At 35.4% G+C, this 26,000-nt stretch overlaps 1 protein-coding gene across 1 annotated transcript in view; it reads right to left on the reverse strand.

Annotated features, from left to right (window-relative positions):
- The window catches only part of DLG2 (discs large MAGUK scaffold protein 2), a 1,459,931-nt gene that overhangs the window by 306,041 nt on the left and 1,127,890 nt on the right, over positions 1 to 26,000 (reverse strand). The window contains exon 7 of the mRNA XM_023532491.1: positions 3,104 to 3,157. Coding sequence (XP_023388259.1) covers positions 3,104 to 3,157 — 54 coding nt within the window. The remainder of the gene's footprint in view (positions 1 to 3,103; positions 3,158 to 26,000) is intronic.

Here is a 26,000-nt window from a genome sequence, read left to right on the forward strand (position 1 = left end):
CATTAAATAGAGCTGAAATTATGTGAACAACTAGAACATGAGAAATAAAAGAGGAAAACAAAGTATAGAACACTGGGGAATGAAAAAATAGACAGCAAAAGGAACAGTGATTTGTTCAAGGTTACCTAGTGAGTCAGGAAAAAAGGCGAGAGTTGGTCCAATGCTAAGACCTGAAGCATATCTACATTAATGTGCACCAAATCTGCTATTTTCAGTAGGTAACATATTCATGTTTCTTCTATGTGGGCGAAGATATTTATATTTCTCATTCTCTCAGAGTCTAGCATGTGTTACTTCATAAGTGTTTATTAAATAAAATGATAAATAAAGCAATCCCTATCAACCAAAAGTTAACACAGCATGATTTCACACCCATAATCTCATTTAATTTTCACAACCACCTATGAAGTACTGTATAATTTATGTCTTATAGATTAATTTATGTCCAGAAATATTATGTGAATTGCTCAAGAACACACTGCCATGAATATTGGGACATTTTTACCACACCAAGCTGCTCAGCAAAACTCTCTAAAGGTTTTAGCTCTTAAGAAGGCTCAAAGAGGGTTGCATTATGTAAAAATCAATTGAAATTAGAAAAAAAAAAAAAAGCCTTTTGAAAGACTTAAATTCAGATACAAAGTTGATATTTAGGGGAATGAGAGCAATTTAATTAACTTGATATATATATGGCTGATCTTACTTGCTAATTGGTTGAGATATCAGTTGAACATGTCTATACAAAATTCATAGAGTCCACTGATAAATATTTGTATTTAGGGTATCTGGCAATTAAACAATAAAAAACTTAATAGAAGGCTTTGAAATAATATAGATCTACCATGAGGAAGCAGTTTTACTTAAAAATTAAATTTCTGTGCTCCATGTCTCTTCTTCAAACACTGCTCATTTGCTTTGCCAATAGATACAGAAAAGAGATTTACTCTAGCCAAAACACTGGATTCTTTAATATAGACATGGATCCCTCCTATTAGGGTACTAAAGGCTCTGTGACAAGTTGTCTTCCACCCAAAGCTACACATAGCAGAGGAGTAAGTAAGCAAACTTTGTTACCAAGCTGAAAGGCAGAAAACGAGGGAAGGAAGAACGTAGCACCACAGGCATTAAGATCTCAAACTCTACAGTCAGGCTATCTAGGTTCACTCTTAGCTCTTCCTCTTACTGTGCCACCTTGAGAATAAGTTATTTAACTTCTTCATAATTCCTTTTCCTCATCTGGAAAATGGAGAAATTAATAGTACCTCTCTCCTAGCGTCGTTAGGAGGATTAAATAGTTAAAATTTGTTAGTGTTTAAAACAGTGTCAGGTATATATATAGTAATCCCAATATAAATGTTTAATAAGTAAAAGAAAGTAGAAAGAGTGAGAGATATAATACTGGACACCCTGTGTCTTTAACATATTGTTTTCCTTCCTTCTAACAGTCATTTACTTTCCAGAGCTGGGCCTCTTGTTTCCTACCAGTAAGCCTAACCCCATTTCCGGTCTGACCCCAAACAACTCTTGTTTGGAAAGATTTAAAAAGCCCTAGTTCAGTAGTTCAGGTGACTCAGCATTATATCAAGTTTGCTGTTATTCTTGTCCTGACCCTGTGTCCCAGTTTTAGTCATTTGTTCCTGTAATCAAGTTACAACCTTGTACTCCAGTTCTAACATTCTACTCTCTTGAGGCCCGAATCCCAGCTTGCAGAACCAGCTCCAAGTCCTCTAGCTCCTTTGAGGCAGACATCTCCCAACGGGCAGCCTCTGGACTAGACACACTTTGTTTTGTGCACACACTGTTTGAACTTTTGAAAATTAGTTGCCTGTATTTAAAAACTGCAGACTTTTAGGTGGACGACCAGGGGATGGAGGGAGCAATTGGGGGGACCATTTTATGAACTATATAGATATTAACCAATGTACCGTATACTTGAAACTAATTAAAATAAATAAATTTTTAAAAAACTTGGAAAAAAATTACAGATTTTTTACATAAAAATTCAAAGTTGACCTCCATTGAAAAATTATATTGTCTGACAACACTTGGCCCTATTACCCTTGGTACAATTCCACTGGTGCCGAGTGGCAGCTGCCCCCTTAGGAAGGCTGTGTGCTCTCTATTCCCCACTGTCCCTACACTTCCTGCTCCATCTGTGTCTGGATCTGTTTGCTTGGACCTTGCAGGCATTTGACACTGAGTTCTAAGACTGAGAATAGCTGATACTGACCAACCATTTATTTGTGCCAGATATTCTTATAAATGCTTCCCATACTTTCCTTAATCTGTTTGTTCGTAGTAACCATTATCCTTTCAGCCCTTCTTCTTGCTTCAAACCCTCTGTCTACATGGATCTGTGTCTGTTCCATCTTCCCAAATTACTATTTTCTACCGCTCGGCAAAGAGCCACTCACAAAACTTTGTTGGACCTCCAAAATGTCAACCACTCACTCATATTGTGGCCTATTGCTGGTCTCCAATCTCCCCGTCCCAGCCAGACTCCATCGTCAAGAACTTTGGCCACCATGGTGTTTATAGAATCCCAGGTACAGAATCTCAGCCTATATTGATCAGACTGATCCTATTATCTCATGAACCAAGCTTTTACAAAATTATACATTTCATTATATATAGACAGTCTTTACCCTCACAAAACTTTTGCTCTAATTCTTGTTGGAAGCCCCGCAAAATGCATCAAATATTTATTGGTGAATTACTTATGTTTTATGCTCCGTAGTAGAAATTAATTTGAGCATTTCTTTACCAAGAGAGCCATAAAGTTTGTTCATTCCTTCTATAAGAAATTTAATCTCTTTTCAGTGAACCACATAGGAAACTAACATTATATGAACACAAGTGACTATTTTTTTTTCCTCATGACAGGGCCTTTTGCTTTACGAAACAATAAATGAAAGAAGAAAACATCTGTGTGACTAAGCTGAGATTTAGCAAATATCAAAAGACAACTCATAAAACTCATTCTACACATTATTTTATAAGGTTTTCTGGATTGAGTAAAACTGAATTCATACTGAATTTTAAATTTAGCTGATTAAATTCTACCATTGGTTTTAAAGAAAGTCTTAATAAAAATGTTACTTACATAAGGAATCGTGTCCAAAGTATCTGTGTTGACAATTATAGGAGCAGGGCTAGCCTGAAAAAGAGAGATAGAAAAAAAAATTTAAATAACAAGTAGTCTATTCTGAGAATTCGTTAACTTATTTAACGCAGAGCTCAACAGTATTTCTTGAGGACCTGTATAGGTACTGTGTCAGGTGCTGGGAGAATAAATGAAATGGCTCAAAGTTCCCCATACCCTCTAAATATTTGTTTGCTATATTTACCACATAATGAAATAAAGTCAGCAATAGCATTTATACTCATTTTCTCTTAAATTTTATCCAACAGTAGAGGAGATGGGAATTTGTGCTGTGTATGAGGCAAGAATTTCTAAATAATTAGGTGAGAGCTAAAGTTTGCAATGTGTCTTTTCAAAATGGCTGTGCTAAAGAAATTTGATTTCCTTCTCCATGAAGCAAAATTAAACCTAAACCAATATTTATAACCCTTCTCTTTAAACTGCCTTTTTGAGAATATGTTGTATTCAATGAAAAATTAGAAGGGTTCACTTAGTGATATTATATGTTTACCTATTATATATGCTGTGGTCAGATATTTTCTTTGTTATTTATACACTTCTAATCATATACCTTAGAAATCTTTGGATAGAAACCTAAAAATTAGTCAAAGATGGCAGAAAAGCATATTGGGTATGTTAAAACTTTCTAAACAATAATTTTGTACAAACTGCAGTCATTTGCCTTAAAGTTGAATAGGAATCTGTGTAGAATTGATATAGAAGAGCTATAAGCCAAGTCATTAGAAAGTAAAAGATTGCAATCTCTATTTGCATCAACCAATCTGACTTCATGAATATTGAGTAGACCTATCTTCATTTTCTAGTTTCTAGAATTTTCACGGCAACTTTCCCTTCATCTCCTGAAGGATCTTTAATCTCTTTCCCAAATTGCAGATTTCATTTAGATAGAGGAAATAACTCTCATCATGATTAATCGTGAGCTGTTCTATAGGACACAGTGGTTTTGGCAAGTGCTCAATTTTGGGGACATTTCATCAGATGTACCTCTGGAGTTAACAGTTAACAACTTTTTAAAGTTAATCTATGCCTATGAAACCCTAATCCAATGATAAAACAAACAGCAAATCCAGCAAATTATGTCACAAAACAAAATTTTATGTTTTAACTGAAAACCCTGGGCATTGAGAACATGACCCTGATCTATATATCTACACAGTGGGTCAATTTGATGTTCCTGGTTTGTTTGCTAACTCCTAATAGCAAGTTCCTTGTGGGTAAATAGGTGCTTTAGATAAAGATAGTTTTCACCACCACCACCACCCCCACCACCCCCCACCCACACACACACACACACAAATAACAGTGCTTGTTAAGAGGCATTTGCTATAGGAAAAAGAACATGAGGTTTGGGATCAGAAAACCTGGTTTCAGTTTGTTTTAGTAGCTTTCTGATTACATGATTTGGGGGCTCAGCAACTTCCTGGTCATGTGATTTTGGGGCAAGTCTCTTAACCCTTTGCTTCATTTTCCTTCTCTATAGAATGGGAATAGAAATAATCACCTTCTGAAAAAGTTGTCTGAAGAATAAATGAGATAATATATTTGAATGTGTTTTCTAAACTTAGAAATCAGATTCAGTGTTAAATACTGTTAGTAAGTGTCCCTAAAGATGGACTGCTGTGAGAATATAGTATTGGATAGTTTTGAACTATTTATACCTCGGAGATTACAATACTATATTAGTGGCTAAAACTGCACTACAGAGAATTGATGAGATCATGTGAATTACTATTTATTAAATATATATTATTTGCCCATGTATAAGGATATACATATATTTCCTTATTTAATCTCCATAAACCATATTGATGAGGCATCATTATCACTATGCTTACATAATAAATGAGAAAACTGAGGCTCAGGTTCAGATTCAGGTTCAGGCTGAGATTTAACATTGGCCTTTCTAACCTCAAAATATATTTTCTCCTTACTAAGCCGATCTGTGATCTCAGGATCTAGGTGGCTCTATTATGAGAGTTCTGCAGTGATTGGAGATTTCTAACTAAAACTCCAAACAAGACACAGGAAAAGCAAAGGCCAGCCTGAAGGGAAGAGATGCCTCAGGGACTTGCCTATGAGATGTTGAAAGCAATCTGGTGATGCCTTAATGGCTTTTGTTGTTATAATGTTTGTTTTTTAGTTTTGATGACATCTATCCTATGCTTTCTAAATGGTTTCTAGGATACCAGAAAGTAGCTATGCCTTGTTTCCTTGACTAGATTGGAAACTTTCTGAGTATCATACTCAATATTTGTATTTCACCCTATTATCTAGTATAGTATGGTCAATATGTATGCATTGTCTTAATTTGGGGCTTTAAACCCATTTTATTTTTTTTCTTCTTATAGATCAAATTAATGTGGTCTGGGATGAATTCTGTAACATAAGCCCATTTCCTGTACAATGCCATTCATCACTTTTGTAGGTTTATGTTGCTATTTTCCATTTCATAGATATAAATTCGGTCTTTCTAATCAGACTCTGTATTTAGAAGTAACAAGGATTGTATACTTCCTTAGAATTCTTCGCAGCACTTAGGTATACCAAAGGAGCTCAGAAAATACTTAAGAGTTATGACTAAATGTATCTATAAAATATAGATGAGAGTATAAACAAATATAACGCCTCCTTGTAAGCTTTGGATAACATTTCTAAGAAAACCCCCAAATCTCTAGTTACCAATAAGAAATAACTATGGCTAGTTTTCCAATATCCATTATAACTTTATTTCTTTAACCAGTTACTATTATTTAACTATCCAGATTTTATGAAATAATATTATTTCATAACTCCAGGATATGGATGCTGTAAATCATGAAACACAATCTATATGATGCGGAAAGCTCACTGCTCTTTCTTGATGATGAAAAGATCTAGAAGCCACAATTAATACCTACATCTATAAAAGTCACAATTCATACAGGATGTGTGAATTGTGTGAACACATACATACATCACTTACATCTGACACTGGCAACTCCTCGGTGTCAGTGGCGAGGAAATGCCAAGGAGGGCTCTTCTGAACAACGCATTATCCCACCGTGCTGCTAAACCAGGCTCTCTGAAGAGCCCTAATGGCTCTGTTCCAAGACGCTCACAGTCTCCCAAGACTGTTTTTACAGAAGGCCCCTGGAATCCTTTAGATACTCATGGCACATATCAGCAGAGAATAAGAACAAAGTATAGGAGAATTTCAAATATGGCCCAGGAGCGTGCTCTTCTCACCAGTTGGTAATATCAGATTGTCCTTGGCTCCGCTGGCTCCTGTTTCTAGTCTCACTTTTGAAACCACGTGAGTCCATGCTTAGTTTGATCTCGTTTGGTTTCTGAGTCTTAAAACCAGTCCTCAGTTACTTTGATGATTCCCTCCAAGATTTACGTCCACACTTCACACTGACTAACTGCCATCCCACCTTCTCTCTCCATACTGGATATCCTCTTTTATTAAACTCCCAAATCAAGTTGCTGACTTAGAAGATTTCTGCATCCCCCTTCAATATGCTTATTTCCATTAACTGGAAAAAGATTTGTAACAAATATGAAAAAAAAATCTTTTAATCAGAAGCTTCAAAGCTCATCGTTATGCAAATGTAGGCAAACTATAAAGGCTTAAGAAAATTAATCTCTCATGGGTGACCCAAAAATTGTAATATGCAAATGGTTTGCCTTTTATTTTACATTCTCTTCCATGTGGGGAAAGCCAATTTACAGGAAGAGAGAAGAATAAATGTAATCATAGAGAAACAGGAATCAAGAAACAAGCAGAGAGAATACTGATAAAATTCAAATTATGAGATCAAGTTCTTCATGCATTCTACCACCTTTATGTCCTTAGGTTCCATGGGATACTCACATATTCTTATATTACATCAATAACTTTGCTTACACTAGGAAAAGATAAACTTCTGTTGCTTGCCACCAAGAGAATGCAACTAATGGAGACTCTGACATAATGAATGCAGATTTTCAAAGCAGTTCATTGTTTCTGACTGATGTGGTTACTTCATGATATTTGTTAAGTGCCAGATCTGGGAAATGCCTCTGGCATAAATGGGCAAGTAGTCACCAGGCCAGTTGCAATGAGGAAACCTCTTCAAGCAAAGTATTCTTTGCTTGAGGCACAAGAACATAAAACAGAAAAAGAGAGAAGCCCTCCCAGTCTTTAAGTAAATTAGATACAGCAAGGACTGAACAGTTATACTAGTAATGCTGATGGGGCTAGGAACTGTGTAGGAATCTCAACTGACCTGAAACTAACAAGTAGAAGGCAGGTAGAAGGCTGTCAGTAAGCCAAGTTAAACAGGAGGTAAAAGATAGCAAGAATAACATATGAGCTGCTTTGGGGGCCCAGAATCATGGCTAATCTTCTCAGCCTGAAAGGACAGATTCCTTAGTGAGCAAGAAGTGACACGGGCCCTATAAACAACTTTTGTATATGGTATGGCATGACAACTTGAAACAAAATAGAAGCTACTGGAAGTTTTAAAATGAATCCATTTGTGTGTATGTGTGATTTCAATGAGAGACCTGGAGATCCCAGAACTTAAAGGTAAAACTTAGCTGGCTTAGATTGGCTGCTACAAGATACCATATAAGCAGTTTTTTAGCATCATAATTTATACAGAGGGCTGCCATTGGGGTGAGCCCCAATCAGACTATGTCCTGATCCTAACCAAGGAAGTGGAATTTGGGGGTTACTACTCACATACTCCATTAGGTCTGAAATGAGATAGCTAATATTAAGTATTGAATGGTATGCTAAGGATTAAACTCAGCATAACTTTATTTTCTATTAAATTTTCTCGCTAATCTTCCGTCATGTTGGCCCACTCTAGAAATTAAAAAAAAAAAAATGTAATGTAGTTGAAGGGGGACTTCTTTGTCGATTTCCTGAATTGCACTATATTTCTCTTCCCTCTACTTCTTTCCTACAATGTTAGCCTGGAGCCTCACATCCCTAGGTGTTGGTACGTACTACTTCTCCTCAAAGGATTTACCTGAAACCTGCGATTGCCTGGCTAGGCATCATCACTACCTAGAATCTCATGACACCATGACCCCAATACACCTAAATCTCCGTATATATTAACACTGGGATGGATAACAATAAGGGCAAGCACTTATACAGCACATATTTATATTGATTAGCTTATTTAATCCTCACATAACCCAACAAGACAGGTATTGTTATTCTCAATTCATAGGTGAGGAAACAGAGGTTAAGTAACTTTCCAAAGTTATACGTGTGGAAAACAGACAATCTTCAAACTCAAAAAATCAACTCAGAGCCCATGTTCTTGACAACCAAACTCTACTGCCTCTCAAACAAAATGAAACAGACTTTACCAGAACTCTTTGGATTCTAATTTTTACTGCTCACCAACAACTCAGAGACTGGCTCAAATTAGATCTATCCACTTTGATCCCAGCTAGTGCCAGAATCCTCCCCTTCTTACTTACTCTGGCTTAATTACTGGGCCTCAGCACATCATGTGAAAAGGCCTGTCAGAGGCATGATCCAGGAGAAGGTTAATGGTACAGATACACCAAGGCTGACTGAATTGGGATTTCTTTTGAGTAAGCTCCAAACAAAAATCTTGGTAAATGACTGATTAAAGACATGTTAATGGTTGTGTAAGAGAAGAAAAACAAAATAGGAAGAATAACCCTCTAGAATCATAAAACTTTAAAGCTGGGACCTTAATGATCATTTAATTCTACCCTTTCATTTTACAAAGATGAAAATGGAGAGAGAAAAGGGAAGTCGCCTGCCCTCGATCTCACAATTATTAAGTATTAAAACCGAAGACAAGAAAATAATAACAAGAAAAGCAATTATAAAATATTAAGCATTTATTGAATGATAATTATGTTCCAGGAGCTGCGATAAACGCCTAAGATACATCAATACATTTAATTCTCAAACTTTTCTAAGGAAAACATTAATTTATTTTCCATTCATTTAAAGAAAGAAAGAAAAAAAAGAAAGAATTGGAGGTTCAAAGTGGCAAAGGCACTTGCCTAAGGTCTCAGAAATACCACAACCAGGTCTCACACCCATGTCTCTCTAGCCCCAGAACCCATGCTGGTAACCACTCCCATCTCCTGATTTCCTCTGCTGAGTTTTTCCTCTACCAGGCTGAAAATGCAGTTATTTATTTATTTATTTTGCCCTGAAAGTTGCTAATTTCTCTTTCACAGTCTGAAATTTCTCATTGTACTGACTCAGATTAAATTTCCCAATTCTCAGAGGGTTTCTAGGTCCCTTAGTCTCTTACAAACCCCCATTTGAAAAATGGGACAATGCTATTTTCCAGTTAACCTATTTCCCAAGAAGTTAGCTGGAGAAATAATGCATGTGAAATGAAAGAGAGATGCTCTGTGGAGGTAAGGTTATTTTATTTATTGCTGTGGTTATTTTTTGCTTTCCTAGATTGTCTTCTTTTTATATTCTCTTTCCACAAGACCAACCAAGTGGGTGCAGTTCGATCCAGTACAGCTTGGAGTCACCACCATTAGTAGCACTGAGGAGTTCTGGCCTGTTACCTGGTTTGCCCTTTCTCTGCAGTGACATAGGGAGAGTGAACAGTATGAGTGTCCAAGGGTTGGCTAGCCAAGTCTTAACTGTAGGTTAATGGCTACAGCAGGATTTCTTAAGGGAACAATTTTGGGAGAAGCTAGGATCTTGGTTTCTCTTCTCAGCATTTAACAAAATGCATGGATGATTACCTATACAGCTTACCACCAGCCTAGCTTGTAAAATAGGAAGAGAGAATGACAGATTCATGTTTGGCTTGAACTCCATCCAACTTGGCTTGCCCGAACTCTCTTCATAATAAAAATAATATCATCTTCACTTTACAGGAAACTGAGGCACAGAGATGTTAAGTATCTTGCCCAAGGTTATTCACTGGTAATAGCAAAGCTGAGAGTCAAACTTGCCAGTTTGATTCCAAAATGGGTAACTTTTAAAAACTGCAAAACATTTTACTTCTGCTCCCTATTAAGATTTTATAAGTACCCGAAGTCTGCTCTAGTCAGCACAAATTCTCTCACTGATCTTTGAAAACCCACCACTATTATTTCTGCCCTTTGGACTGATGTGTTAGCATGTCTGCTTGATCCTCCTTTAAAATACAAGGTAGTGTAATATTTTTCAGAAAATGGATGATATTTTGAGATCCTCAATTAGGCTGAGTTGGGCACCTATTTATCCCCAGCGCAGGAAAAATGGGGCAGCCTGGAGAATGAGGCACAGAAACTGGAGACCCAGAACCAAAGAGAGTTCACTTTATAAGTTTTCTCTGGAATCAATCCCACTTGAAATGAGACAAAAATTGTTTGAATTTTTAGTTTGAAGACTCTTCAGACCTCCATCCTGTACCCTCTCCACATACCTCTTTGTACTTAGTTAAAAGCCTGAAATAAATGACTCACCAAAACTAGGTCTGCAGATCATCATTAAAACTCAAATTCATAATTATATTAGATTACCACCAATGACATGTTTTATAACTTATAAACTGTATCCACACATATTAAATCATTTTATTCTCATACTAAGAGGAAAGAGAACTAGCATTGATTGAGGAAGTACCCACTGTGTGCCAGAAAATATGGTAAGCTTTTTAACCTGTGCTTTTTGTTTACTCCTTGCAGAGGGACTTGTGGAAATCCCCCTTGACTCTTGATAAGTATACGGAGGCTCACAGGGATTCAGTGAATTTCCTGAAGTCAGACAGCTAGAGAGAAGCAAAGCTGGGATTCAAACCCACATCTGCCAACTCTAAATCCCTTGTTTTTCCCCATTATTTCATGATACCACAAATTCTACTAATTCACACTGAGCTTTTACAAATCTTACTTGTACAAGTAGTCTCTGAAGATTACACAAAAAACGGAGTCATTAGCTCAAGTCTCAGTTGTGATTTAGTCAATGTGTCCCATGCCACAATAACAATACCTATGTAATTCACTGATTTACTCGATGTGGTGCTTTTCATGGAAAAACCCATGTGGATGCCTTCTGCTCCTTTCTGCTAAGCCACCAAAGAGATATAATCTTAGCAATACAGTTGTATTTTCCAGATGTAGGTAACAGAATTCTGAGTAACCTGTCAATAACCTGATTCATCAGACTAAGATGGGGCCTTTTACTTCTGTAGCATGTGGATCAGGGCTTTGCCCACAGCAAATGGTCAATAAATAATTATTATTTAGTTCTCTCTTCTCTTCTTATTAGATCAGGGCTCTCACTACTCTGAACACACACCTTGTATGCCTACCATAAATTCACTGTTTACATTTTTTCCTTCTCCTGAATCCTGAATCAATTATGGTTCCCTCTTATCTATCCATCCAAATTCTATCCATTCCGCAAGGACAATCTCAAGTCCTAGACTCTCCATGAAAATTTCCTCAATCCTCACTGCAAGTTTCAGTCTATCCATCCTGCCCTCCAAATTTTATAGCATTTATTATTTGTACTACTTCAATTCACAATGAATTATTTGAATACTAAAGGACAGAAGTTATGTGAAAGCACCAAATCTTGACATTCTTAATGAGTATTTCCTTCTGTTCTTATACATATTGATGGCTAAGTGGTTTATGTGTGATATTTGTATCTTTTTGCTGAAACTCTAATCATTTGAGGTCAGGCCCCTCATTTTACTTTTTTTCCACATGAGCCACACTCATTTACACTTCTAACAGTGCTTGGCATACAATATAGTCAAAAGATGATTGCTAATAGGTCTTTAGACCTATGGAACTAAAGCCACAGCAACAAGAGATAAGATGTATGAGAAAACATGAATCAACAGATTAGGCGAAATGGGTAGAAAGGGGTAATTGCTCGCTGCCCTCTGGAGACTAGCTCTTGTAACATACTGCCTAGTTTTGTTGATGTGTTAGCATCTGGGGCCTGCCATGCACTACAGATTATGCTATTCTGAACTATACCACATAAATTACGAAAAGTTATAAACATAAGTACTCCTCTGTCTACCATATGCTGGTCCTCCAAGCTCACTCTTTCTTAGTCCTCAGTACAAGTCTATGAATTAATTACATGCTATACTTATGCTCATTGTACAAATAAGGAAAGTGAGATATGAACCTATAACACAAATTGCCCAAGGCTCACTCTTCTTGACACCAAATTCATTTTTTGTCATATCACCACTTTGTGTGGAGCAAGTAAGGTAGCTGCTGGAAAATTCCCCTGCCCTAAGAGAGGCAGGGGAAATTACAGAATTTTGGTGAAAAGTTAAGGACTCAAAAATCATGAAAAAAGCAAAATGGCATCCTAAGCATTTCTCAAACTTTTAGATGCATGTGAAGACATATTACAAGAGACCCATTCAAATGAGAGATTTATTTGAATTCTCATGTTTTATCTTAAAATTTATGTAGTTTATATATTTTACTCCATAGCCATCTGTTTTTAATATAAAAATACTGTTTTTATTTATTTACAATGGAGTCAACCTGATATTTCAGGTAGTTTCTGTATGGCTATTAAAAATCAGGCACTCCATCTCCCTGGAAGTAACTATAATCCAGTTGAGGGACTGTGTCCCTGATATAAAGATGGCTGGACTGCTAATCAGAAGATCTCAGTTTTAGACCCAAGAAGTTTAGTAACAGGGTGAAATGGCAATTCACTGAGTCTCCCAAATCATTTCTATATTTGAAGAACAAAGAGTAAAATGGATGACCTCTAAGAATCCATGTCTCATCAGAGATCTAATTTCACTCATCATAAATTTTGTCCTGCTGGGAAATACTAGAAACAAGGCAGCAAGCAACACTACACAACTCTTCCTTCTGGAAAACGATGACCTCTGCTTTTATTCAGACACAGAAAATTAGAAGACATGATGTTAACAAAGGCATGCAGAAATAAGACAAAAGTCAAATTGGAAAACACACACACACACACACACAATGATATAAAGTACTTTCTAATGAATTGGCTAAAGGATAAGGTTCTCTATGTCTTAGACAGGACATCTCAAAAATCTACTTATGATCCTCTTGTTCTGTGTTTATAGCATATTTTTTGTTTTGTTTATGAATCAGTTAATTTTCTGGTCTTAAGACCACACAATTAGTGACAAAAAATTATCTTCTATATTAAGAAGTCTAAAAGATTTGAAGTGAAGCAGAGAATTATCATCAAGCTCTTCCATCTTGCCTTTCTCCAGGTTCTATAACCCTTATCTCCAGAAAGTTTCCTAACATCTAAATTTTGCTCTCTTTTTTTTTTTTCTTACCAACCATAATTTGATACCAGATCATCTGCACAAGGCTTAAAACATAACAGGGTAAGCCACAGAGAAGGTCTTAAAACATTTCATATCTAGAATGATTCTTTTGTGTGAAAGTAAATATTAAGGAGAGATCAAGAGGGGATGTGAGTTTAATTAACTTTTTAACCATTAGTAACCTTTAATGCGCTCATATCAATGTTAGGTCTAGAAGATGTTTCACCACCTTCCTCTAAAAGATGGCACTTGGACTAGGTTGAGGAAGGAAGAGAGTAAAAACATTATAGTTCCATTTCCCTTATTTTAAATTCCGAGAACATCTATAGGTCTATCAATATCTCTTCTACTCACTTTTCTTCAAAATTAATATTGCATCTGGAATTATTTTCAATGAGAAAAAAGCATGGAGAAAAAACATGAAAAAGAGAAGTGAATGGGGACTAGAAAAATACAAGTTGGATAAATACTGCTAGCATTTGCTGGTGCCAATGAATATATTCTGCAGATGTGTTTTTACATTGTCATTGATTAAGCAATGAATTATCTGTTCCAAAGCTAAGAGCCTACAAATTTCTGGGTCCAAAATGCCAACCAGTTCCTCGCCCCACAGCAGCCCTAGCTTCCCAGAGTGGCAGTGTGTATGTTACTCTTGGTTTTTCAGTTTTCTACCCTCAGTTATTCTGAAAAGCAAGGGTCCTGCTGGCCAATTTACCTCCTACCAGGCCAGGGATAATGCTACAACTGTGTGTTTCAGAATAAAGATGGAGGAATATTATCAGGTGCTGTGGTCAATAGGAGAAAGTAAATAGTAAGAGAGAAGAATGAAAGGAAGAGAAAGAAGGCAGAGAGGATGTTGTTTTCTGGCACATGGGGATTCTGTCACAAGTTGGAGAGCAAAATGATGGTTCCCAGGCTGAATCTCCTCTGCTCTCTTAGACACTTTCTTAACTGGAATTGTAAACTCAGACATACTGGAACCTTTATTTGTTTTATAAAGGATTTCCTAAACCAACTGGAATGAAGATGATTACTTCCTTATGAATATATTGTTTGCAATCTTACATCTCATGACTTCTCTTTGCCCTTGTCAAATCGACAAAACCATTTGTACATTATGCTTTTATGTTATAGGATGTGCGTCTCCTGGCCTTGCACAAGGAGTCAGCAGATGAGGCTTCCAGGGCTGGTCATACTTCTGGAGACCTTGGTCAGGTCACCTTACTCTAATAAATTATTTCTAAAGTTATATCCAACTATAAGGAAGGACTAGATGATTCTCGATTTTAATACTAACCTAATTTTGGATATAATAAAAGTAGTAATAGCATTTAGGATTTGGGTCATCTGACTGGGTTTAAGACATTTCTCCTCACATATATTATGATCTTAGCTGATTAATGTAACTGCTCTGAAACTTCCTGATCATGTATAAATGAAGATTATGGATTATTATTTAGTCAATCTCATGTGCTTCTTTGATAAGCAAATGAGATCATATATAAAAACACTATGCAATATGTAAAAGGATACATGTCGAATAATATTAAAAATGAGCAACATTAATAATGGCATCCCTTACTGAGCACTTTCCTTGATGAGCCATTGTGCTAAGTGTTTAACTCACATTATCCTATTTAAACTGCAAACAACCCCAAGAAGATGTGTGTAATATATAATGTTACAGAGGATAAAACAGGCTTGGAGAAGTTAAGCAGTTTGACCAAGATATAAAGTGGTACAGCAAGGATTCAGATCCAGGTTTTTCAAATAACCGAATCAGAGCAAAAGTGCACTAGACTGATTCTAGTCCTATTAGATAATGTCTTACTACTTATCTACTTTTGATCTCGGCCACTCCAACTCTTTGAACTTCAATTTTATTATAAATGATATGAAGATATCAAAACCTGCCTTGCCTACCTTGCAAAATTGTAATGATAAAGAATTTAGTTGACATTGTTTTGAAAACTGGAGCAAAATAGATCAGTATCGGGAAGACAGGTAGTAGCAGTAGTATAGTGGTGGTTTCAGGAACAGCAGGAATAGTAAAAGCATCTGTACAGTGTATTTTTTTTGTCTCTACACAAGATAAAAATTAGAAACTCCATTGTACTTAGAGATTTTTCTGCTAAATAAAAATATCTAAATTAAGCATTAAAAAGTACAGCATATCTAGTATTAGCTCATGAAAGGTTTTGAGAGTTTGGGTGTGTGTGTGTGTGTGTGTGTGTGTGTGTGTGTGTGTGCATGCGCGTGTTTTAATTTTGCTTTGCTATATGGAGGAGGACTGCTACTATTAACTCTGAACAACTGTCCATTTTTCTATTTTGAAACAAAAATGTATTTGGGCCCATTTTTTGCAATTTCCAGAAGAGGTAAAAAAATGGGAGTGGCAGAGAATGGGCTTTACTCTGTTGTATAGTAACATATATACACCATTTTGATGAGTCAACACAAACATTTTACAATGAACACAACTGAAATAAAGAGAAGGCATCCTGCACCTGGTGGTAATTTTTCATGGACTCCAGATGCCTATGCACAAGAATCACAAGACCAGCAGCAAAAGAAAATACAAATTGCACAAGAGAGGAAGATAAAAAGATAACGAGCTCTTGCCTTTTGTTCAAAGACTAAAGTGAAAATTTTATTCCATCTTACCAGAAATCTGCAAATGTTCGAGCAGTTCTAGGCTATTGGAATTATCCACGTCGCTTCTGGTGTAGTTATTTTTTTCTCCATTAGGTTGAACATCTCTATAGATTAAGTGTCATCTTTATTTCTTTACTAATAGAAATTCCATTAATAGCCTTGTTCATATTCTTCAGAAGGAAATTGACTAAAAACTGGGATATTACTAAACAGAAATGCAAACTGAGCCAAGAGGAATAAAATAGAGAAATGAATCCAACATGATTGAGGATGATGAGTCAAGTAATATTTAGAATCCAGAAAGGACAAAACACACTTGGAACACCGTGAACTGGAATTGAATCTCGTCATTGAACAAATCCTATTTACAGCTGACCTAAGCATTCAACGTTTCAAACTTGACATCCAGGGACCAGAGGCTGGATCTGTGGAAGTGATGCTGGAACTGAAGAGACAAGTTTCAAGGATATATTTGAGACAAGAAAGATTACTCCTCATTATCGTCTCATTTCTACCTAAGTTTTAACATTTTAAGTATTAATCAGCCCATATAGATTTATTTAGGAAACATGATATTTAAGGCACTTGGAACTGCAGAAAGTAGGAAGAGGAAGCATGTTTTGCCCTGTAAAAGCTGTACAATGACATGTGCACAAAAGAGAAATTCCCCAAATGCTTCTGATACAAAGCAGAGAAATATCACAAGAGAAATAGGTTGCAAAGATGGTTGTGAAGGCAGGTGGAATCAGGGCCAGAAAGCCTGAGATCTCTCCTGGTCTTACCACTATGTGACTTTAAACAAGTACTTAACCCGACTGATCCTCTAAAATGGAGATGATAATATTGAGGCCATTTCTTGTTGGTATTGGGATGATTAAATAAGAATGTATAGACTAAAGTAGTGTTTAAGTAGGTTCCCTATTCTTTTTTTTTTCCTTCGGGGAGTTTTAATCAGGGTTGAAATAACAATGGAGGTGTATCATCTGGTTATGAGATATGACAGAAGTCTTGTGAAGGGGATGTGAGTTAAGTCTTAAAGGATGGAACTTCACCTTGAAGCCCTGTATGCTAGGCTGACTTGATCACCTTCTCATCCTGCCTTTTCCTGTAGAGCTGGATCCTGTCCCTGGACTACTAGTCACAAACCAGCCCCTGTCTTCAAATTCTCTGGTTGTAGAGAATAGAAAGACACTTGCATTAGCTTAAGCAAAATTTGAACTTATCAGGTTAAAAGAGCAGGATGCACAATAGGTTAGTCATCTAATGAACAGGAACTCAGAGCTGAGAATTGTGAAGGACCCAGGAAGCCATAATCCTGTCTCCCCCAGTCTCTTGCTGTTCCTGTCAGGCTCATCTTTCTCAGTATCTTTCTTAGGGACCATGTGGTTTCTCATCTCCTTTTCTCCATCTGTATTTGTTTCAATCTTTTATATTTGTTCACAAGATTTCTCTGCTTCTCTATGCATATGTCCTTAATTCCAGGCACAGACAGGTGTTAATCTGTGGGCCAGGCCACATGTAGTGGGGTTAATGAAGCCAGGTGTCTAAAAGTCATCTCTTTCTCCACTGGAGATTCTCTTCTAAGGCTCTATTGCCTTAGTCTGGTGCTGAATTTTTCAGTGCTTCTTTTCTGGTTGACCTGCAGGATTCTTGACCTTAAACGAATGACCTTGCTGTTCCTGACCATTCTCCCTATTGCTCAAAGAGGAAGATCAGGATTTGGGGAAAGTTAATAACTAGCCCTCAATTAATATTGTTCTTTCGTGCCTTTGCATCTATTTCATCCTCTCTCACCTCTTTTACCTGATAAGCCCTTATTTTAAAATCATCTCAAGACTTCTCTTTCCTTTTTGGTCTTCCTTGATCTTCCTTCCCCTCCATTCTAAGCAGATGGACCACTTCCACCTTGCTGTGGTTTCTACACCCCTTGATTAATGATCCTATCACGCTCTGTTGCAGTTTCGGTTTCAGTGGTTTTCTTCTTATTCTAGTGACCGCATTAAGAGAATGGGCTCCAGAGTCAGATAACTGGTTTCAGTATCTGGCCTTTCCAATTATTAGCTATGTGATCATAGGAAAGTTACTTAACTTCTGCAGATTTTGCTATCATGGAGGTGATAGTGCCCAGATAGCACCCACATCAGAGAGTTATTGAGAAAATTGAGTGAAAACCTATAGGAAGTGCTTAGAACAGCGCATGGCATAAAATAGGTGTTCAATAAATACTATCACTTCTATTCTACAAGTACCAAACCCAGAATGTGTCAGACAGTATGTACAAGTTGTTTGTTAAAGAAATTAACATGTATTTTAAGATTATAAAGTATTTGGGAAATAATGTTTTATTTTCTTTTGTGTTGGTTGGCACTTATGCTAAGGATATGAGAAATTCTGAGCTGCTGTTTTATAGTCAAGGCTCTTCGGTCAAGTAGGTTAACCTACTTGAGATTTCAGATTTGACCTCCATCTCATCACTATAGGGCATGACATATAATGTGAAATCAAATATTGAAACTTTGGAAGTCTTTCTGCAGACCATTTGGGCAGTGCACTATATAGGTATGAGTTGCTTTAAGTTTCTTTTCACCAAGGTGAATTTTAGGCTGTATGGGGAGGTTTCATTATAAATGAGATTTTAAGTCAAATTTATTAGTAGTCCACAGAATTGCACTGAGATACCATTTGTGATCTATAGCTTATTGTGTTTGTGAGAGATGGTCCAGAACTAGGGGTCTCTGCATTCTAATGATGTGTTTGGAATCTATACTTACAGGAGATGTAAGGATAGATTTATCTACTTGCGAAGTTTTCAGGTCAGTTTTCCTAAGATCAGCTACATCAATGTGTGCCTACTTCTACACATAATTCATTTCCAAGTATTTAAAAGAGAACTAGGTTTATTTTAAGGAGGCAATTGATTGAGTCAATGCAGTTAGTCATTTTTTTAATATGCTTAATACAGCATGGTAAAGGATTTGTTTTTTGAATTTATTTGGTTGTCCTAAATAATGAAGGATATCATTAGGCAAAAATGCCATATACCCATGTATGTATATGTATGAGTGTAGAAATATGTGTATATATGAAATACGTATCACTGGGTTAAAAATTGCATAACATACAAAACAAATGGAGTCCATTTTCTGAGATCTAAAATATATATTCTGACAAAAAAATTGAGAATTAATTTAAACAGAATTATCCTCAACTGATAGTAATATTTTAATAATGATTATGTTTTTTAAAATCAAACTTCATACGATTATGATATAATGATACATTTAATGTAAGATTGGGAAGAAATTGAGAAGATTTGAGAGACTGGCAAATTTCTACTATCTACTGAAAAAGATTTAGAGAAGTCAAAATGAAGCATATGTGAATAAATTTGAATATGTCTTTGTATATGTATCCAGTAGGGGGGATTGGGAACAGACACTAAAATAGAAGAAAGAGTAGCCCATTGACTAGGGGAATTGAATCCAAAGATATCTTTTTTCCATCAGGGTCTAATCCCTGCATTAATACATTATTCCTCCTACCATCACTCCATTGCAACGACTTAGTAGAAATTTATTGTTTTCTCCAGATGAAATTGAATAGAAATAATTTTATGAGGTCAATATAGGCAAAGCTGGTGATGAAGATTGTCATGTATTAACTGGAAATGCTAGAATTGGAGACTCTTATTAGTTGCTTTCGTTCATTCCTCACATGCTCACCAAGCATTCTTTGTGGTTCCTGGCACTGTGCTAGACCCTGGGAATAGATGCATCTTATATTCAAGGAGTTTAAGACAAGAAAATAAGGAACGGATAAATAAATGTTAGTTCTTTTTTCTTACTTTTCTTTTCTCTTTCACTCCAAAAAGTTACCATATAATTAGAGAAAAAGAAGAAAACATTTATAATAAATTTATTAGGTGATGAATCAAAGGTACATGCAAGGAACTGAGATGGGAGAAAATAACTCTGCCTGGCCAGAGGAAGCTCCACGCAAGAGGAGATACTTAAGCTTCACAAGAAGTATCATACTCTCCTTGATAAAATAAAGGAAGAAGAGTTTACTAAAGATAGGAGGAACAAACTATACACATCAGATTCCAGTTCAAAGTAGAATCATTATAACTTAAAGATTATAACCATTTTTTAAACTTCTTACAAAAATTACATTTTATGTCTTTAACAATCAAGATCAGTATACAGAGATCCAGCTAGAAAATAGTATTCAATGAAAAGAACTTTAAATGTAGCATAGTCTTAGAAACATAGGTGATTCCAAGTTACACAGAAAAATATAAAAGCATCTAACTGAGTCACCTGAAAATAACTTGAACTCCAAAGATTTATTCCAACTATTGACAGAAGCCTATCTTTGGAGTTTCTATGTCAGAAATAATGTTTCTTGAGGAATTACAAATAACTTGAAGCAAGAATTAATTTTTAATAATATTCTTTTATTCCTAATAGATTATCTCAATCTTTTAAAATCCATCTAATTAAAAAGTCAGATATCTTAATTCTCTTCTTTCAAGTCCCATTTACCTTATTTTAGCCTATCAAATACAGCTAGCCTTGTTCCTCTGGTTGGATAATTATAAGCACAAACAATATTTCTACAATATGAGACATAAAAACACTGACTCGTTAATTCACTTTATATATCTACACACTTCTATCACCATTTTTACAAATCTCTAAGTAGTGTCTGACCACTTTATTAAAGGAACAATCACACTTTTCAAGAGAGGTTTTAGGATGGATTTTACTTAGATAAGCAAAAAACCAAAATGTATAAACTAACTTTTGGCTTCTTGATATATTTATGAAACTCATTGCAAAATAGTCAGTTATTTTAAGTAGTCTTGGGGGAAGTAACCAGGAAATACTGTTTCAAATTTTAATATGAGTAACATACATCTTGTGCCTTTTCTTTAATACTTGCTACAACTAAAACCTACTAACTTTAGTGGGATGAATTTACTTGGACCACTGTTTACTCTTTTTCACTGATCAATGTTAGACTATATTAAGAATTCATATTTCATGCAAAACAAAAACAGACATATATTTATAGCAGACAAAAACTATAGAGAAAATGTTTTTAAATGCATAGACTACATGCCATTTATCTATAGCTAAAAGGAAAAAAAGAAGAAAAAAATTTAAATCCCTAGGAAAATAAAATTAAAAAATTTCTTACCGGAATGAATGCATGTTGCATAGCTTGTTCACATTGTTTTAAGGAAGCAATAGTATCCCACAAAAGCTGATAATTTTCAGCTCGGGAAGCACTTGGCCGTTGCATGGTGAGAGCTAGTAACACTCAAACTGAGCTCAAAGAACCCAGTTGAACAAGGAAAAAACCCTGCAGATCTGTTACATAAACTTCTTAATTAGATCTGCTACACAAACTGCTATCTTAAGACTTTTAAAAAAAGTTAATCAGAACATTTCTTTTGGGGGATAACTGGGCATGACTCTAATAGAGACAGATGTTTTCATTGGGAAGGATTTTTGTTCCCACACTTGTGAAAAGCAATCCCATCAGTGTTCCCCTGTCTTTACATGGGTCTGGCAAAACTGCACATACCATAAGTGTGTGGGGGGAGAGAAGTAGGAGGGAGAGAGATGTGAAAAAATATTTCCACCAGAAGATTTGGGTGGCAGGCCACAGAGGTAGAATTTGAGTAGCTTGTGCAAAGTAGATTGAAAGGAGTAGGTTACATACATATACAGGTATCTACACTTGTCTGCTGTGTGAAAAATACAGTTCTATACCTGCATTCTCACAGTGTCACTAAATATGTTCAACTCTCTTCTCGATTTATTTTAAGATCTAGATGTGATATATTTTTCATCTATAGAATATTATTGTCTCTATTAACTACAGAGTTATTTATTTGGGCGTATCTCCAAACACTAGCCAGAAGATTCTTGAGTATAAAGTGCAGTCAGTTGATTTATCTTCAAATTTAAGAGTAATTAGAAGACCGTTCTGTTGTCTTATGTATTGAATAAAAGTCACATTTCTTTCTTGTTCTAGGTAGCATTTACATAAATAATGCCAGGAGAATTGAGCCTTTAAATATTCTTGGGACCTGAGAGTGAGCTGCACATAATCAGAATGTGTTAATTCCAAAGAAATTGCTTACACATTTTAACAACAACAACAACAACAACAACAAACTAGTATAAGCACTAAATAAAGTCTTAACAGAACATAGCAACATATTCTAAGTGTTTCTTCACCTAAGTCAGGAGCCCACAAAGTAAAGTGAGGCTCTATTAGCCACCTACAGTCTCTGAGGGATTGCTGACATAAAAGATAATGCAGTTTACAAAGTGCTGAGTACTTAGAAGTTCCAAAGGAATCTATACTCTCAGGGCTAGTTACACAGCCAACAATGGGGTTATTTATTCAAGCTTTTCTAAAGGTAAGGGATAAACTGAGGGCAATACACAGTATAACAAATAAATTATTCTTTTAATTGACCTAGAAAATCCAAGGAGTATAAAACAAAGTACAAGTTGCAGAAAACGGTTTGATAACATAAATGAAGGATTTTTGCTATATTATTTTTAGAAGAGCTGCATGATTTGGGTTACCTAGTTTTTCTGCATTTGTACTCTGATGATGGTAGATTAGTTCCTACTAATGACCTTGTATTGTGAAAGTCTCAAAGGCTGATATCAGCAAAGTTTTCCTCCTGTCTCAATTACTTTTGAATTTTGAGTTGAAGGAATTGCAAGTAGAATTTCTATTTCAAAGTTTCTACCTGGGCTAATGTATAAGGAGATTGTTTTTCCTTAATATTTCATGAGTCCACACCAGAAGGCTATTGCCATTAGACTGCTTTTCAATTTCAATTCAATGAACCTTTTCTTTTTCTCATTCATGGTGTTCTGTTCAGCTCACACCCACAGTTCCTCCTCTGCCTCATTCCTGCCCTTATACTCTCCCATCTGCCCGAGCCACATGCTTCTTTCTCATGCGCTGTCGACCAGCCAGCCTACAACTTCCAGAAGATATTCTTTAACTAGTAAATGTTCCGTATTTCTCAGCAAACAAGAGGAAAACAAAAAGTTGTTTTCTAAGTCATCCTCCAAAATTCCAGCCAATTCTTTTAAATTCCTTGAACAAATGTTCATCATTATTCTAGATCCCAACCTCTGGGGTCTTCTGTCATGTCATGCCTTACACTTATTCTATCTTTTTTTCATTGGGTCCTATCAGTTTTTAATTTAAGCAGCATCTCCTACAAGATCCCCCTTTCCTTATTCCTTGGGACAAAAATGTTAGAGAATCTACAGTCTCTACATGTAGAAAATCTGCATGTAAAAAATGCCCTTGGAATCATGCATGCATTGATTTATTCATTGTTCCAACAAACCTATCAAGCATCTTTCATGTGCTATACTTTTTGATAGTTCTATGGGCAGATGAACATATCAGATGTTGATTTTGTCTTTAAGGAGTTTAAGGTCCAATTGAAGGGATGGTGCATAGGCATGAATAACAAAAAGAGAAGTTAAAAAATGTAAGTGACACAAAAGAGGTAGTATAAATTCTTTACCAAATGATTACTAAAAATACACCTTTGAAAAATTAAGGCAGCCTCATGAAAGATTTATCACTTGGCTAGAGCTTAAAGTTAGAGTAAAATTTAAATATGCAGAGCTAGGTAAGGGACATTCTTGAGAAAGGAAAGGTAGACAAAGGCACAGAGTGGGAAAGTAGAGGTTATTACTAGTTGGTTTGGAAGGAACATGACACCAAGAATGCATAAGACTCAGATTTATACTGGAGTCAAGATTATTCTTGAATAAAAACTCAATAACTTCTTATTCCTAATGCTAACCAATTTTAGCTTTAACCAATTCTTAGAGCATCGATGTGCATAAATTCAATGAAACTCTTCTTAAACCTCATGAAATGGTAAATTCCATGTATTTACCCCCACTCTTTAAAACAGGAATATTTGATATATTTTTGGAGGCTTTGGGTAGCTCAATCATTTAAGTCATATTAATTAGTTAATTACTTTGTTTTTTTATTAAGCATATGTAACATGTTTTGCATTCTCACCCAATCACTTTTCTAAGTTCTAAAATCTATGACCTTAACATTCAAGTGGGGTTCACCATGAATCTCATCTGATCAAATACTTGACAGTTCATTTTGGCTCAGTTTAAGAAACATTTATTGAGCTCTGCTATGTACTAAGCACAGTGCTAGAAACAGAAAATACAAAGATAAATATATTTTTGATCCTCTGTTTCTTTCCAACTACCATTCAAAATGCATTTTCCCCTGCCCACAGGGGAATAGTGTACATATTTTCTTCCTGTTAGTACAATCCCTGATATGTAATGGTTATAGTGTACATATTTTCTTCCTGTTAGTACAATCCCTGATATGTAATGGTTACCAATTTTTGTTGTTGTTGTTGTTAAACACTCAGTACTAGGCCATATATCTATCATATCTAAATATACTGCTATGCTCTAAATTAGATTTTAGGCCTCAGAATGTCTAAATGTACTTTTTGTGTGGTGGTATTTCCATGCTCAGACAGGTTTGCATTTAAATACTTTCTGCTGGTGATTGGTTTAAATATAACTTTCTAACAATTTTGCTTCAAGTAAAAATGAAGTAACAGGGCATGGATATAGACATATCTGAAACAAACAAAAAACTAAATGTAATATATGAAACAATGAATTTCAAGAATGTACATCAAACAATAAAGAACAGTGAACTCTGGGAGACAAGAAACAAATAAGATAAATCCCTATTATTGCTACATTTAAAATCTTAAAGGTCCAGGCCACATTGCAGGGAGGGAGGACCCAGTTGGAACCCAGTGGACTTGCTGAATTGAGATTGAGTTGGTTTTCTGGAGAGACCAAATCAACGAGGAAAAATAGAAAAATCCATAATTATAGTTTATAGGAAATAGAGGAAGTCAATAAAACTCGCAGCTAGTTCTTTGAGATTATCAATAAAATTAATAACTCTTAAGCAAGACAAAAAAAAGATAAAATAAATTATCAAAATCAGGAATAAAAAAGGTAACATCACTATAGACCTTATATCCGTAAAAGGGCTAATAAGAAAATCTTATAAACAACTTTAATCTAATAAATTTGATGACTTAGATGAAATGGATGGATTCCTTGAGAGACATAAGCTACCAAAGCTCACTCAAGAAAAATGTCATACCATATATCTATTAAATATATTGAATTTATAAGTAAAAATCTACCATCAATAAACTCCAGGCCTGATGGCTTCAATGATGAATTTTATCAAACATTTAAGTAAGAAATAGTAATAATTCTACACACTCTCCCAGAGAACTGAAGAGGAAGGAATACTTTCTAACTTGTTTTTTAAGATCAGCATTACCCTGGTACCAAAACAGGTGAAGATATTAGCAGGAAAGTAAAAACCTATTTGACTTCATGACTGTATGTTCAAAAATTCTAAACAAAATCTTAGCAAATTAAATCCAACAATATAAAAAAGAAAATGAATCGAGACCAAGTAAATTTAACATTTTAAAATGACAATACATTATATTAATTATAAAACAAAAAAACTGGGCTACCTTATGATCAACACAAAAGACACAGAAAGAACATTTTATAAAATCTAATATTCACTTCTAGTTGAAAGAAAAAAGAAACTCTCTCAGGGCAAAAATAGGATGTCCCTTCTCATCACTTTTAGTTAACATTTTCTGAGATATACTAGATAGTGCAACAAGTCATAAGTAAATAAGTAAGTAAGTAAATATTATAAAGGAAGAAATAAAAGTATCTTTTTTACATTTGACATAAATGTAAAAAATCTCATGGAATCTAAAGCAAACTTTAGAATTTATAAATGAGTTTAGCAAGGTTGTA

This window comes from Pteropus vampyrus, unplaced genomic scaffold (assembly GCF_000151845.1).
Source record: "Pteropus vampyrus isolate Shadow unplaced genomic scaffold, Pvam_2.0 Scaffold84, whole genome shotgun sequence".
Classification (NCBI taxonomy): Eukaryota; Metazoa; Chordata; class Mammalia; order Chiroptera; family Pteropodidae; genus Pteropus; species Pteropus vampyrus.